At 40.2% G+C, this 16,764-nt stretch overlaps 1 protein-coding gene across 1 annotated transcript; it reads left to right on the forward strand.

The window, feature by feature from the left end:
* Window positions 1-4,023: 4,023 nt before the first annotated feature.
* On the forward strand, window positions 4,024-11,095 carry PIANP (PILR alpha associated neural protein). The gene is made up of 6 exons (XM_003771218.4): window positions 4,024-4,248; window positions 6,318-6,379; window positions 6,950-7,467; window positions 8,045-8,126; window positions 9,018-9,239; window positions 9,788-11,095. The coding sequence occupies exons 2-6, from the start codon at window positions 6,363-6,365 to the stop codon at window positions 9,807-9,809; spliced, it is 861 nt and encodes a 286-aa protein (XP_003771266.1). The 5' UTR covers window positions 4,024-4,248; window positions 6,318-6,362; the 3' UTR covers window positions 9,810-11,095.
* The last annotated feature ends 5,669 nt before the right edge of the window (window positions 11,096-16,764 follow it).

Below are 16,764 nucleotides of genomic sequence, written 5' to 3' on the forward strand. Positions count from 1 at the left end.
AAGCTGCGTGGGACACTGCTGGAGTGTTGGCGGGGTTACAGTGGCATTCGCAAGCAAGGGAGAAAAGGAATGGAGAAGAAAAGGAAACAGAGGCGAGAAGAGCGCAGAAACAGCTTAATTTTTTGTACATTCCGGGATGGAAGGGATCTTAGAAACCATCTAGTCCGGCCCATTTCTTTTTCTCCCTTTAAAATAACCACACGTTTTTTAATGCCTTTTGTCTTTACTTCAGTCGTTTCCTATCTCATTTAACAATGCCTCATGGAAAAGATAAGTAATTAAGCGGAAAAAAAATCCACATCTTTTGTCTGATAACGTATACAATATTCTGTTTTAGTAATTCCCCCACTTTTTGTAGTGAGGAAAGATCTCTTGATTAATTGATTTTTTAATCCTTTATTTTTGGAATTTTTAAATTGTTTTACTGATTACATTTTAACACTATTGTCCTAATGGTTCTCTTATCCTGATAAGCAATTCGATTATTCAACAAAAAATAATTCTTAATTGATTGGTTTCCATCTCTGATTGTACAGCTCTCTTTGTTCCCTGTCTCCTTTTCCTCGATTTCTTCCTGTTCCTTCCTCATTTTTACATTAATTTCTCTATATTTAAAATCTAATTTCACATACCAACCTTTCCTGTCTTTTACCTTTCCCTCCCATTTGGTTATTACCCAGAATTAGAAGAGAGATTATGGTTATGAGGACAGGAACCCAAGGAAATGAATAATGGAAGAATTGGCTATAGAGTCTTTCTTCCCTTCTAAGAAAGAAGAATAGTTAATCAAAATAAATCAACATATTAAACCATGAGAAAATATATTTCTCATTTTGTGGCCACTATAATGATAGTACATTATCTCTTTTGAGACTGAAATCATAATCTCACTACATTGATCAAAGTCCTGAACACTCAGTTTTATTTTCCTTTACATTACTGTGCTCATCATATACATTGTTTTGATTCTACATCACTTCATCTCAAATTTGTCTGAAATTTTCCTATTTCCATTTCATTTGACACAATAATATTCCATTAAATTCATATAACTATTGATTTGTTCTGACATTTTCCAATTATTATCTACTTATTTCTAGATCATTGTTATTTCAAAAAGTCTGGCTCTCTAATTTTTTTAAAGGTTTATTTATGCCTTTGTCATTGTTTTACAGTCTTTTCCCACCCCCTTTCCAAAATGAATTTTCTTTTGTAACAAAAAAAGCAATTAAGCAAAATCATCTAAACATATCTGATAATGTATACAATATTGATTTCCATCTCTGATTGTACAACCCTCTTTGTCTCCTATTTTCTTATACTACCTTTTCCCAGTCTTTTACCTCTCCCTCCCATTTAGAAGAGAGATTATTGTCATGAGGGCAGGAACCCCGAGACTATCAAATGCTGTCTGATATCTGCAAGAAGGTATGTTTTATCTCTTCTTAGGAATTAAGCTTTTCTATTATTCCTTTTAGTAAAACTACTACAATGTTGTTGTGTATATTTTTTCTTAATCCTACTTATGTGCTAGTTCATACAAAATCATCCCACATTTGTCCAAATTCTTCATATTTAGCACTTTAAAATTTTTTTAAATATTCTATTATATTTCTCATTCTTTAAAACCAATCTCCAACTGCTGAGCACCTAATTTGTTTTACTTGTTTGGTGTCACCAAGAATACTTTGTATTTTGTTGTATTTTGGACCTTTATTCCCTATCTTTACTTCCATGAAATATGTACTCACTAGTGAGATTGCTGGGACAAAAAGTATGTCCGGTCTAGTCACTTTTTCTTATATAATTCCAAATAGAAATCCAAAATGATGGTACTTATTAGTTCTATCAATAATATATCAGTATGCCTAACTATTCATAGTTCCTCCAACATTTATTGTTTCCATCTTTTTTTATCTTTGCCAATATGCATGGTGTGAATTTTTCTTATTTGCATTTCTCTTATTATTGATTATTTAAATCATATCTTGATGTGATAATGTATAGTTTGTAATTCTCCTTTTGAAAATTGTGTGTTCAAAGAGGTTTGGCAATTGTTAATGCTGTAAAGTTACCCATGCATATATCCTGTAAATAAAAGGCTATTAAATAAAAAAAAAGAAAAAAAAAAAGAAAAGAAAATTGTGTGTTCATATCCATTGACCATTTATTTATTTGGGAATGGGTCTCGGTGCTATAAATTTGTGTCATTTCCCTATCCAACCTCTTTATTCTTTATTCAAAAGGAACATAGGTCTTACGTGGTTGAGTAACTTGCTATCATTCACACAGATAGTAAGTAACATAGTCAGGATTTGAGCCCAGCTCCAGTCCACCTTTTGCTACTCACTAGTTGTATGCTCATTGGGAAGTTATTTCACCTGAGCCTACCAGTGTCCTCATCTGTAAAATGATAAAGTTGTATTCAATCCTAAATTCTCTTCTGTTTCAAGGAGAGCGAGCAAGGAAAGAGAGGACGAACAGTAATGGAAAAAAGAATAGAATGAGTAACAGAGATAAGAGAAGTACAGATGAGAGGAAATTAAGCGAAGAGAAAAAAGTAAATGAGAGAGGTGATAAAAAGTAAGGATAAAAAAAGAGATCAGAAATAAAGAAACAGCAGAAGATAAAAATTGAGTCTGTGTTTAACTTTATGCAGTTCCCCAAACAAGTACTTCAACATCTACACAGGGCATTCTGCTAATAAGGCAGAGAGAGAATTTGGAAGAAATTGCTGATCAGAGAAAAAAAGTATCTGACAAAAAAGACCTAGAGGACTGAGAAATAAAATGGATCTATTCAATTAGTTATCTATTGAAAATCATTATTAAGCCAAACCTAGGCATTTAGCTCAGTTTTATGTAAAGAAACATCATGGCACAAATGCAGGGATTTTTTTAAAACATCAGTTATAAAGGGGATTTAGAAAATTGTTTCCATGATAGACAGCAAAATCAGCAGATGGAACTAAAATAATGGTCCAATGTCCCAAATATCCCCTCTCCAACACATGCACATATACAAATACACAATCACGAATTGTGAATGTCCATTGCATATATGTATATCCAAGATTGGAACCTAGCACACACATGTACCCAGAATATACACTGAGGATACACATATGACGACTATACATCTCACATGGCATAAACGGTACATACAAACAATATTGAGAATACACTTTAAGTGTGCCAGTATGCACAACAGCTCCTATTTTCTGAAGTACATATCTTCATATGGCTCTTCAATTGGCTCTTCTTCACCAAGTTGTATGGAACAAACTGACAAAAACACAGCAGCATTTGATAGCCTCTGGGCTTCTGTTCTCATAAAAATAATCTCTCTTCTAAATCTGGATAATAACCAAATGTAAGGAAGAGGTAAAAGACTGGAAAGAATCTTGATATATGAAGTTAGATCCTGAATACAGAGAAATTAATATAAAAATGAAGTATGAAATGGGCAGAAAAGGAAAATAGGGGACTGAGAGTTGTACAATGAGATGGAAATCAGTAAATCAAAAAGCATTTATTGTGTTTAATATGTGCCAGGCATTATGCTAGATGTTGACTATTTGAAGAGAAAATGTCTAGACATCCTAATGGCCAGACATTCATAACCCAGGAAACTGGGGATAGGAATGGGATTTTTATGGCTATTTTTCTGGGCCTTGTACCAAGGAGAAGAAAGAGGGTGGTGGGGCAGGGGATATGAATTGAAATGACATAGGATTCAGAATTGCACTGACAGAGTTCAGATTTGGGAACATGAAGTGACATGGAATTGAAATGACAGAGTAGGAACATGGGAAATTAGAATGATACTCACATGATACTCAAATGAGGTGATACACTTGTTATGGTAAAGAATGGGTAAATAACCTGAAAGTCACATAGGCACAGCCCTGCAATCTCAGGATAACCAATAACCCTACTTTACTCCACTGTCTCAAAGCATCCGGGGATCCCCTTATCCCTAGCGGCATGGTAACAGGAGGGTTAAATAGTGCGTGGCAGGCGGAGACGGAAGGTCTGAGCTGACGCCTAGCCAAGACAAGACAAGACGAGCAGAGCAGCGCTGAACTGAGCCTCCGCCGCCGCCGCCGCCCCACACTCGGGGCGCCTCCTCCCGCGCCCCGCCCGCTAGTCCCCTGACCATGCGCCTGGCCTGGCGCCCCCCGCAGCCCCCTAACCCCGCACAGCTTCTAGCCCCTCTAGTCATCCTGCAACATCAACCACGGAGCAGGTGAGTGTGACACCCTGCAACCTCCATCCCTCATCCCAGGTGCCCAGGCTCTGTCCTTCTTGGCCCTTGTGTCCTTTCCTAGTCTCCTTTTCCACCCCTAAATTTCCATCTGTCCTGTCCCTATTTTTTATGCTTCCATCCTTCCTTCCCCATTTGTTTCCATCACCGCCATCACCACCATCATCATCATCCATCTACATCTGCATCTTTCATTCATCCATCTAGATAAGCATCTTTCATTCCACATTTCTTATCTCCATCCTTTATTTTCCGGCTCCCTCTCAGTTCCCAGTTGTCGCCATCCCTCTTTCCCCTCTCCTTGTCTGCATCCTCTGTCTCCCCATTCCTCCTCCCTCTTCCCATCCCTTCTCCTTCGCTCCCTACCCTCTTGTTTTCCTTCTTTTCCTTTCATTGGCCTCTTCCCACCCACTCTTCCTCCTCAGTGTCTCCCCCCCCCCCCTCCCCTGTCCATCTTTGGGAGATGCTCTGTCTAGTTTGTAGTGAGAGGATGATTTGGGGATAGGGGCAGACTCCTTGGGAAGGGCCCCCTGCCCCACCCCCAAGCTTATCTCTTGCGCACAGACCTGTTGTGCGGACCTTGGACAGGTGGGTGGGGGATGTGTAAGACACGGAATCCGGGGACTGCGGGGTTCCTGAAAAGGTTGGAAGGATACTAGGTGCTGGAGTTAAGGTTGGGAGAATGGATAAGGAGACAGGAAAGGATGAACCCTGAGGTTTTAGCAGTCCCTCAACCCTTCTCTGCTTTCTGATCAGCAATCACATTCTTCCCCTACCTTCTTGGGAAAATTTGAAGGGACAATTCCTGACTTCTGAATGTTTTCTCTTCCATTTTCCTATGCTCTGTCTTGTGTCTTCAGTTCTATTCCTCCTACTCCTGTCTTTTCTCCTCTTCTCTACCTTTATCTATCTCCAGCACTTTTCTGTTCTATCCTCTTTTCCTTTCCTCCGTCATGTTACCATATATCTTCTGTTACCTTCCCTCTTTTCTTGCTCCCCACCCCATCATTGTCTTCTCTCTTCTCTATATCTTTTACTCTCATCCATGCTCCTCTTCACTCATCATTCTCTCTTCCTCTCTTCCCTGTTACATCCTTTTCTACTTACCTTTCTCTGATCCTCTCCCATCTTTCTTCCCACATCTTCTAAATTCATCTCCCCCCCCCAGCTGCCTCCTTTTGTGTTTTTTTTTTATTCTTCTCTTCCACCCCCTTAACCATTTTTCTTTCCATCTTTTCCCCATCATCTATTACCTTTCCTATTTGTACCCACTGGGCTGCTCTAGTAACAACCTTTTTTTTTTTTTTTTTTTACTGTTTTTCCCCTTTATACTTCATTATTACTAGCTGATGATTATCAGGTTTTGGATTCAAACCCGAAATCAAAATTACACCATTCAAACTAGGAACATTTACTTCTGTTGGGACCAAAGTGGGATCGTACTCATGTGGGATCCTCTAAGATTCAGAGCTAAGGGATACTACATTTTAGGCTTACTCTAACTCCACCTTCCTTCAGAAAGTATCTATGGACTTAGCTGATTTAACAATAACAACAAAAATTTTAGCCTACATTTTTCCACTCCCCCTTGAAAATCTGAGGCCCTAGCTATGAAGGAAATGACCTCCTAGAATATGGAGTTACAAAAGAGTTAAGGAGCAGTAAAGAAAAAAATTACTCTTCCTCTATCCAAAGCATCTTCTCCTTCCCTTTATCATTTTCTTGGACCCCCTTCCCCTGTGTCTCATGCTCAAATGCTTACCCAGTTCTGGGCAATGAATAAAAGTCAGGGGACAGGCAGGATGACACAATGGGAAAAATATATAGGATTTAAAGTCAATAAGTACAGGCTCTACAGTATACTACATGGTAAGTCACAGCCTCTGTGACCTCAGTTTCCTCATCTGTAAATGAAAGGGTTTGATTAAATGGCCCCTGAGATGCCTTCCTACTCTGAACCTATGAAACTCTGAGATGTGACATCCAAATCAAGAATTTAGAAGGAGCCCTGAAAACAAGGGCTCTAACTGTGTATCTCTTCCCTCTTTCAGTGAAAACTGAGAATCAAAATCATAGCTGTGAGGGAGACCTCAGATATGGACGCCAGGATGTGGTAGGTACTAGACACCAAACAGGAGTCCAGACACTCTATTCCCTGGGGTGTGGATCCTCTTATCATTGACCCAATCCTGGGAAGTTTCTACATAGAGATAAAGAATGTATGGGGAGTAAAAACTATGGTTAAAATCTGGCAAGAGATCTCATCTGTTTCTCCATTACCTAACTGGGAGCAATGGAGAAATCTTTTATTTATTTATTTTTTTAATTTAATAGCCTTTTATTTACAGGATATATGCATGGGTAACTTTACAGCATTAACAATTGCCAAACCTCTTGTTCCAATTTTTCACCTCTTACCCCCCCCCACCCCCTCCCCTAGATGGCAGGATGACCAGTAGATGTTAAATATATTAAAATATAAATTAGATACACAATAAGTATACATGACCAAAACGTTATTTTGCTGTACAAAAAGAATCAGACGGAGAAATCTTTTAGAGGTTACAACAGCAACAACTCTCCCTACCCCTAGATTAAGGAATGGTCTTCACCACATGCCCCCAACAAATAGGTCCAGTTAGGGAAGAGCATTAATCTCAACTTTTTTTTCTTCCTATTCCAGGTCTACACTCTTGATGTCCCATGTCCTCCCACTCTGGTCACTGCTCCTGCTGCCCTTCCCACCTCCAGCCCAGGGCTCCTCTACCTCTTCACCTCGTACCCCTTCAGCTCCTGCTCGTCCTCCATGTGCCCGGGGTGGCCCCTCAGCTCCTCGACATGTGTGTGTATGGGAACGAGCACCTCCCCCAAGCCGATCTCCCCGTGTCTCACGTTCGAGACGTCAAGTACCACCAGATACTGCACCCCCTGCCACTCCATCTGGCTTTGAGGAGGGGCCACCTTCATCCCAGTACCCTTGGGCCATTGTATGGGGCCCCACAGTATCTCGAGAGGATGGAGGGGATCCTAATTCTGCTAATCCCGGCTTCCTGCCACTAGACTATGGCTTTGCAGTTCCTCATGGGCTGGCTACCCCACATCCCAACTCAGACTCCTTGAGACGTGGCGATGGAGATGGAATCATCCTTGGGGGAGCTCCTGCCACCCTTCGTCCATTTCTGTTTGGTGGCCGAGGGGAAGGTGAGGTTGAAAGGGCCTTCTGAGGGGTGAGGTAAGGCTGGTTAGAGAGTTCTGAATTTTGGAAGATGAAATTCATCTGGAGTGGGAAAGTAAAAAGAATCTAGAAATATAGATGCAGCTGGACAAAGTGAATTGAAGTTGGGGTCACCGATACTGATGAAATTTAAGAGAGCACAGCCTTACCCTTCTCCCAAATACTTTGGGTGAATATAATCTATAATCAGATTTATATGTAGATTATGATGATAGCTGGAGAAATAAATGGAACTGAAATACAGTAGATAGGAAAGAGATGAATATCCTGATAACTCCTGATAACAGAAAGGCTGTTGTCTAAAGCCTTCCCATTTTGGGATTGTGCAGATGCACTAGTGATTTGGGAAAATGGACTTGAGAGGTAGAAAAGATGATTTTAGGAAAAAGGAAGTAGGAGAGTTGTTGTTTAAAAAAAAAATAGAAGTCTCATAAAGGGATTTCTCAGTCTAAATATACGCTCGGGAGCACACGCACACAAAATTAGAAACTAAATTACCATTCTCCCCAAGGCTTCTCTAATGCTTGAACCTTTCTTAAACAGGTGTGGACCCCCAGCTCTATGTGACCATCACTATTTCTATCATCATCGTCCTAGTAGCCACTGGCATAATTTTCAAATTTTGGTAAGCTAGAGTTTGAAAAATGACTTACTGGTGGGTGAGGGACAGAAAATGTTAAAGAGGTATAGAGTAGAATAGATGGCTGGGTAGGGCAAGAGAGAAGGAAGGGGACAGATGTAAAGTAAGACCCTGAAAGGTTAGAGGTTAGAAATAGAAGGGATAGGATGGGGGTGTAGAGCAATATACTTACCTTGGAGACAAGTGAGATTCAAAAGAGATTCTGCTTTCTAGAGAGACAGATAAAGTAAAAAGAGGGATAGAAATTTTTTTAAATTGAGATAGTATAAAGAGATGAACATATGTTCCAGTCCCTTCTTGCACCCCCTCCACGAGATAGTTTAGTTGGACCTTATAAAATCTGGGAATTTCTTTTACCTCCCTCTTCACCAAAAGCCTAGACCCTTAGATTGCTATATCCTGTAAGAAAACTAAAGTTTGGAGTGGAGCTTCTACTGTACCATATAATTTGTGGATGAGTCTTTCATACTCTACTGAGATTGTAGGATTTCAGGTTATATTAGTACTCAGTTTGAAATAGAACTAAATCACAGGACATCTGGCCAAGAAAGGAAAAGGCTTCTTACACCAATTTGGGGCTGAGACAATGTTGGGAAGGGTAAATCCATGGATTGTATCTAGGGTGAGGGGTTCCTAAATAATGGTGGGGGGCGAGAGGGTGGGTGTGAGTGCATTCCTTCAGGGAGAGTCTTCTGGGCTACATCAAAGCCTACAAAAAGGCTTTGATGATAGATGGATGGTCCTTTTAGAGTACACTGCTAGGGAGGTTTTCCAAGGACACCTAATAGGATATTATCCTGCAGTATTTCTGGAAGGTATTGCTTGGGGAAGGGTGGGGGGTGATGACTGACGTCCTCTTTCCTTGGATCTCTACAGCTGGGACCGTAGCCAGAAGCGACGAAGGCCTTCAGGGCAGCAGGGGGCTCTACGGCAAGAAGAGAGTCAGCAGCCCCTCACTGACCTGTCTCCTGCAGGAGTCACTGTGCTGGGGTCCTTCGGGGACTCACTCACACCTACCCCTGATCGGGAGGAGCCCCACGGGGGACTCCGGCCTGTGCCCCCCCAGCCCAAGGGGGCCCCTGCTTTCCAGTTGAACCGGTGAGGGAGAGAGGGCTTTAAGGAGGGAGGGAGATGGGGAAGAAGTTTGGAGTAGAGGGTCCTTGTGAGGGACAGAGGGTGGGGAATGAGGAGACTTCTCAGGAGCTGTGAGTCTTTTCTTAGGGAAGGGGGGCAGTGGGTGGGTGGATTGTGGAATATGTCTGATTGGGCTTGGTTCAGGGCTCTTTCATCTTTTCTCTTAACCCACTTTTAGATCTCTTTCCCACCTAAAGGGGTGAAATCACATTATCTCTAGGTCCCTTCTAGTTCTAACATTCTATAATTTTATAAACTCTGAGCCTATGACTCTATTGCCCAATCCAATCCAACAAGTGTTAATTATGCTCCTTTAGCTATGACACCATCCCATTAGTTCTGGCCTCATGCCTTTGGTTCTGACTCTCCCTTTTTACTTTTGACTCCACCCCTACCCCATAGCCCTCTCCCCTTCCCCCCACCGACTCCACCTGTCTCTGGCCAAGGCCTCCAGTCCCTAACTCAGCCCTATCCCTGTGTCCCTGACTTTGCCCTTTCCCTCTTCCCCTTAGGATCCCCCTGGTGAATCTGTGACGCCCCTCAGTGGTGGGGTCCAGCCAAGCAGAAGCCCATGGGGCCTACACAGCCACCATTCCGCTGGGGGTGGGGCAGCTGTGGTGAGCTGGGGCCCCAGATGCTGCTGGCAGAGGACCCCTGCTCCTGTTCTTGCACACCCATTTACTTGCACACTCACCTGGCCCCAAAGGCAGTCACCCCACTCACATCCCATAGATAGGGCTCCTCTCCCACAAAGCCCTTGTGCACTCACACACTCACCTCCACACCAGAACAGTATTGCACACTTGTACAGATAGTTTTTTGCACTCACCCTCTTCCACATCTATTACTAATCTCTTGCATTCTATTTCCCCCTGGTACCACTCAGTCTTCATTCATCCCTTTTTTAAAAATATTCTCATCTCCATCTGACCATCTAATTGGCCATACTCTCATACACATACACTCTTCCACATATATTAACTCTCTTACATATCCACTCTGTTGTCATATTGAGTGGCCTGCACATGCTCTCTTGCACACTCACTTAGGTTTTGTGGCCCCTGCATGCTGCCCTACAAGTGGGGAGGGGGTGAGCTTTGGGGGCTTCCAGTGCCCTTAGTTTTCACTGCCCTAATCCACCCAATGTCTTGTGTTTCCTGTCTCTCCCTCCCTAGTTGTCCTAACCCATTCCCACTCAGGCGCTCTTACCACTCTGTGGTCTTCTTGATGGGAGGGAGGGAAGGGCAATGAAGCCCCAACCCTTGCCCTTTACAATATTGCTAAATTCTGGTATCTAAAAGGGTTATAGGGTAGTCACCTCCTGAGCCCCTGGAGAAAGCTCCCGAGTCACTTCCGTCTTGCTAATGCCAGCTGTCTCTGTCTATGTGTCAATCCCTCTGGATATCAGAGTCCCCCTAAGCCAGCTCTTTATTAAGGGAGTGGCCTCACTAATTCAGCCGAGGCTTTGTAGGAAGCAAAGTCAGTAGGCTTAAGGCCATTGGGCACTCTGCCCCCCCAATACCCATAATTATGCCCTTCTTACCCACCCATTCCTTGTCTCTCTCACTCTGCCTTCCCCCCCTTTTCTTTCTATCTCTATCATTTGCCCTTCCTTCCCCTTTCCTTTGCTTCCTCTCTGAGCCTATTCTGTATCTCTTTCCATTTTTCTCTTCTTTTCCTCTCCTCCTTTCCTTGCCCCTCTTGGCCCCCTCTGCTGTGATATATATTTTTGTATTATCTCTCTTTCTTCTTGTGGTGATAATCTTTGATTCTTGTGGGATGTAAGTTTCAGAATTTTAAAATAAAACCTTTGCAAAATATTCAAGCCCCCTACTTCTGCCTTGTGACCCCTGTTGAGAGGAATGGGTAATGGGAGAAGGGAAGAGAAATCAGGTGGAGGAATCCCTAGCACCTGTATCTGACTAGAAGGTAAGTCTAATTGGGGTCTCAATCTTTAATTCTTGAGGGAAAGGGAGGGAGAGGAGAGGATAAGCAGTCATGGATGAGAAAAATCTGCCTATCTTCCAATAAATGTACAAAGAAATATAATGGGGAGGAGCAATGTGGTGTCATGCTTAGCTGGTTTTAGAATCGGAAAGATTTGAGTTCGAGGTATTGAAATATGTCTGTAACTCTAGGCAAATCACTTGCCCTCTCAATGCCCCAAGCGGGTGCTAACTTTCGTTGATTAGTAAAATTTCCTCTCTAAGAGTTTGTTTTATCACTGAAGTCACATTGCCCACTTACCTCTTTCCCCCCCAAAAAAGAAAGGGAAAAAAAGAGTCAGCAAGATAGACAAAGATTTAAGGCAAAAGGAGATGGAAAGAGAAGGTTAAGGGAGTAGACAAAGAAAAGGAATTTTTAAAAAAACATTAGAAACAAAAAGAAGTGGGAGGGTGTAGAGGGGGAGAGACGACGTCTTAATTGTTCGTCTGGGGCCTTCACACCACCTCCTTAGAGCTATCTAATGTTGCATTAGTGTGCCTGTGTTCAGCTCTCCTACTGGGCTCCCCTGACTCCAGCAATTCTCATGGAGGGTTCCTAAGTAGAAGCTCTGCGGTAGGGTGCGTGAAAGGGAGAGGGAGAAGGGTGGACTGGGTTGGGTGGAATTAGGGGAATTCAAAACCCCAGGTTCTGTGTTTGTGCCAACAGCACTTAGGCTCCTTGCCACCCCCCCAGTACAGACATCAGCTTCTCCATGTTGCTAGGCACTGTTGCCATGGTTTCCGCACAGTACTTGTTTCTCCCCCTATTTCCTACCCTCAGCCTCCACCCTGAAATGGGATAGCTTAAGGGTGTGTGAAAGTAGTTTCAAGGAAGGGTATGTGGGTACCCCGAGAGACTATATGTATATCCATGTGATAGTATATAAAAAATAGAATTAGACATGTATTTTCTGGCATGATTGTGTGCTGATACATTCATAGGTCACATCTAGGAAAATTACTAGGTACAGATTGGGTAGGTACAGATTCATATAAGTGTGGAACAAGGTTATCTATAAGTGATAAAGAGGAAAATGTGATATGGGGTGGGATAGGGAAGCAGCGGACCAAAACACAGAAATGTGGAGAAAACAACTCTCTAGAGGAAGGAGTCAATGAAGTGGAAACAGAAGGGATCAGACGCAATGTCAGCATCAACACTGGCAGAGAAAACCAGAACCAATGTAGAAAGAATATGGAGGGATGCGATGAAAAGACAGGGAGGAGAAAGTGGAAACTCCAAACAAATCTCTTGATCTCCACTTCAAGCCCAAGGCAGATCTTTCCTTTTTTTTTTTTTTTTTTTTTTTTTTTTTTTTTTTTGACAGCTCTAATTGTTAAATTTTTCTTTATATTAAATTAACATCTTCCCTGTAATTTCAGTGTATTGATCCTGGTTATACATTTATAGCCCAAGCAGAATATGTGCAATCCCACTTCCTGGTTAACCCTTCAAATACCAAAAGAAAGTGATCATGTTCTTTCCCCACTTCATACTATAACTTTTCTTCTGTGAGTTAAATAATCCCAATTCCTTCAGCCAATCTGAGAATGGGTTCCAAAGAGATACCAAATGAAGTGATAAGACAGAGAAACTTTAGGAATAGTGTTCCCCTGTAAATATGACATAGGTACAACAATCAGAATGCTAATGATTTATTTTATAAATGTGAATTTACTTTAAAAAAAAATAGCCTCTTAATTGGTCTCCTTGTCTCCAGTCCCTACCTTTTCTAATCTGTCTTCCATCCTGCTGCCCAAATAATCTTCACCTAAAAATTTTAATAGCTTCCATTGCCAACCAAATAAACCTGATTCCCACATTGGAAGTTCATTACAATCTGAATCCAATTTTTTTTATCTTACACTATTCCCCTTTACCTATACTGAGCTATACTGACCCTACCCATTTACCTCCTGCTTTCTTCTATCACCATGCCTTTGTTCATACCAGCCACTATGCCTGGAAGAGATTTCTCCATCCCCTTCTCTGTTTTTTGAAGGTCCTTTCTTCTTTCTAGGCTCAATTTAGAAGTTACCTATTCCATGAAGCATTCCTGGAAGATTTTCCTTATCATTGTTCTCCCCAATTCTCAAAGTGAAAATGATCTCTCTCTGCTTGAGTTTTTTTCCTAACCTTTTGCCCAGATTTGCCCATTGTGCCTCTTCATTTCACTTATCAGTTAGCATTTTTATTTTTTCTATTAGAGTTTAAGTTTCTTGATAGTAAAGTTTTAATTAGTTATCATTTGTATCTGCAGAACCTAACCTTAGCCTATGCATCAAGTAGACATTTGATACTGTTGGTTGGTATGATCAGGGCAGAAGGCAATGGTACTATCACTTCCATATACCTCTTAAAGCAGCCTAAGATCTCATAAGTTTTCTTGACTCATATTACACTGCTGACTCACATGAAGTCTGAATTGTTAAAACATCCAGATTTTTTTCAGAAGGATTGCTGTCTAGTCATATTCTCTACATCTTGTACTTGTGAAGGTGATTTTTTTTAACTCAAGTGTAACATTTTACACCTCACCTTATTAAATTTCATTTTATTAGACTTAGCACAATGTTCTGTTCTAATTTCCTTGGATCTTTACTATAGTTCAGTGTGTTAGCTTTTCTCCCAGCTTTGGGTCATCTGCAAATTGATAAGCTTGTTATCTACTCCTTTATCAAAAATCTTTGATAAATATGATAAATAGCACAAGGCCAAACTCAGATCCCTGATTCACTCCAATGGAAACTTACTCCCAAGATGATAAGAAGCTATTAATGACCACTCTTTGAGTCTGGTCATTCAGCAAGTTTAAAATACACATAGCTGTACTATTTTTAGGCATATATCTCTTGCATAAAAATAGTGATACACTTTGTCAAATGGTTTGTGAAAATCAAGATTACTCTATCTATAGCTTTCTCCAAAGGAAATAAGGTTCCTTTTTCTTCTAAAAAATATAGCACTGTCATTTAAGAATATAAACCTCCTCTAGCTCTATCGAACTGAGCTCTTCTCTGTAGCAAAGAAAAACCATCAAATAAAAAAACCAACAAAAGGACCATTTCTGACTATATGCAACATTCTGCACTAATAGATCCCATTCTCTTTACCAAAATGAGAGGAATGCTTACTCTTCTCTAGATTCAAATTTGGTCATTACCAGCATTCAGTCATTTGGCTTAGTTTTAGTATACTTTTCATTGATGTTATGGTAAGCATTGTGTATATTGCTCTTCTGAGTCTATATATGTCATTGTGAATCATTTTTTGGGTGAATATGAATCATGTGAAAAGTTTTTTCATATCTCTTAATATTCTTCATATTCACCATTTCTTACATGATAATAATTATTCATTACCTTTATATACCACAATTTGTACAATTATTCTTCAATGAATGGATGCCTACTTTTTTTCCAATTTTTTTTTCTAATCACAAAAAAAGTACTACTATGAATATTTTGAATTATATGGGATTCTTCTTTTTGTCTTTTAGCTCCTTCAGCTATATGCTCAAGAGATCTCCAGGTCAAAACATATGAATAGTTCTAGTCACTTTTCAAACATAATTCTAAACTATTGTGATTTCAGAGTGGTTAGATCAAAACATAGATTTACCAGCTGTATGTTGTACTATGCATGCCTTTCTGTAGTCTTTCCAACACTGATTATTTCTCTCTTTTGTCATCTTTGCCAATTTGCAGGATGTTGAAAGCTCAGAGTTGCTTTAATTTGCATTTCTCTTATCAGTAATTTGAAACCATCTTTTATGTGGTTAAATAGTTTGTAGTTCTTTTGACAACTGTTGGTTCATAGTCTTTGATATTGAGGAATTTATGACCTGTTCTTGATAAATTCTTGCTGACTTTTTATGATTCCAAATTATTTTTCTGGATTCCATTCCTTGGTATTGTATTCTATATCTATAGTTTTCAAAATGCACCACCGAGTACTGTGCTAAGCATTAAATGAGATAAAAAGATTAGAAAGGCTACATCCTCTGCTTTCTTGAAGATTATATTCTTTTGAGGAGTATGACATATATATATATATATATATATATATATATATATATAATTGTAAGACACAATAGATTTATAGGGAAAATAGATGATTGTGAAAAATTTAAGAAGTGGAGGATGGAAGATAAAGAATCTCCTAAAAGACTATCTTAATCTTTTCTCAGAGAAGTAGGAGTTATTATTATTATTGAATTGTTTCTATCTTCTTTATCCTGGTCAGTATTCTTAAAATGCTAAGTTCCAATACATCTTTATTTACATATGAACTTACTTGATATTCTTTCTTTTGCTTTCTATTTCTGGCTTTCTGATGTTTCTACTGGCTCTCACCCAAGTCTGGAATTGGATTCCTCCTCAATTCAGCTTTATAGAAACTTTGGTTCCTTTTAAAGCATAGCTCAATTAATCAAGCAATCAAAAAGCATTTATTAAGCATTAAGCACTCAGTCCTCACATTCTATGAAATCAACCACAGAGAACACTTGGCTGTCTTCAAATGATAATGCAATACATCACTAAACATTTATGTGCCAGGTACTACGCTAGATGCTGGAGATGCAAAGACAAAAATGAAACACTCCCTTCTCTCAAGGAACTTACTTTCTTGGGAGAGAACAATGTGTACAATTACATATAATTAAATGAATAAATTTTTAAAAATACAAGGTATTTTAGTGAGGAAAGGTACTAGGTAGATATATGTGGGGGAAATCAGTGAAGGCTTAAAGGAGTTGGTTTTTGAGCTGAGTTTTAAAGGCAGTGAAGAATTATATGAGGTAGAGGTGTAGTGGGAGTGTTCCATGCTTGGAACACAGACAGTAAAAGGGCATGCAAAGGAAGATGAAGTGTCTTGTATGAAAAAAAGAGCAACAAAGACCAGTATAGCTGTACAGTAGAATGGAAAGAAAAGAAAAAAGTAAAACTGGAAAGATAATATGGGACCAGGTTGTAAGGACTTATACTTGATCCTAGAGGCAATAAGGAACTCCTACAGTTTATTGAATGTGTGTGTGTGTGTGTGTGTGTGTGTGTGTATGTGACTTCACTGGCAGCTGTGTAGAGGATGGTATGGAGATAAGAGATGGCAGAAAGGGGCCACAGATTACATATAGGAGGTGAGGGAAAATAATGACTTTAGGATAATGATAGGACTCTGAATCTAAGAGAATAAAGAATGGTGCTAGCCACAATAGAAATACCAAAGTTTGGAAGGGCAAGGGTTTGATGGGGAATGATAGGTTCTGCCTCTGAACATGATGAATATGAAATATCAATGTGACATCCAGTTTGAAATGTTCAAATTGATGATATAGGACTTGAGCTCAGGAGAGAAATTGAGGTTGGATTTCTAGATTTGGGACTCATTTGCATATGGATGATAATTAAATCCATGTGAATTCATGATATCAAGTCAGTGTAGAGAGAGAAAAGAAGGCCCAAGAGAGAGCCTGGAGGGCACCCCCAGTTAATGACTTGTC

The sequence above is a fragment of the Sarcophilus harrisii genome, chromosome 5, assembly GCF_902635505.1.
Source record: "Sarcophilus harrisii chromosome 5, mSarHar1.11, whole genome shotgun sequence".
In the NCBI taxonomy this organism is placed as follows: Eukaryota; Metazoa; Chordata; class Mammalia; order Dasyuromorphia; family Dasyuridae; genus Sarcophilus; species Sarcophilus harrisii.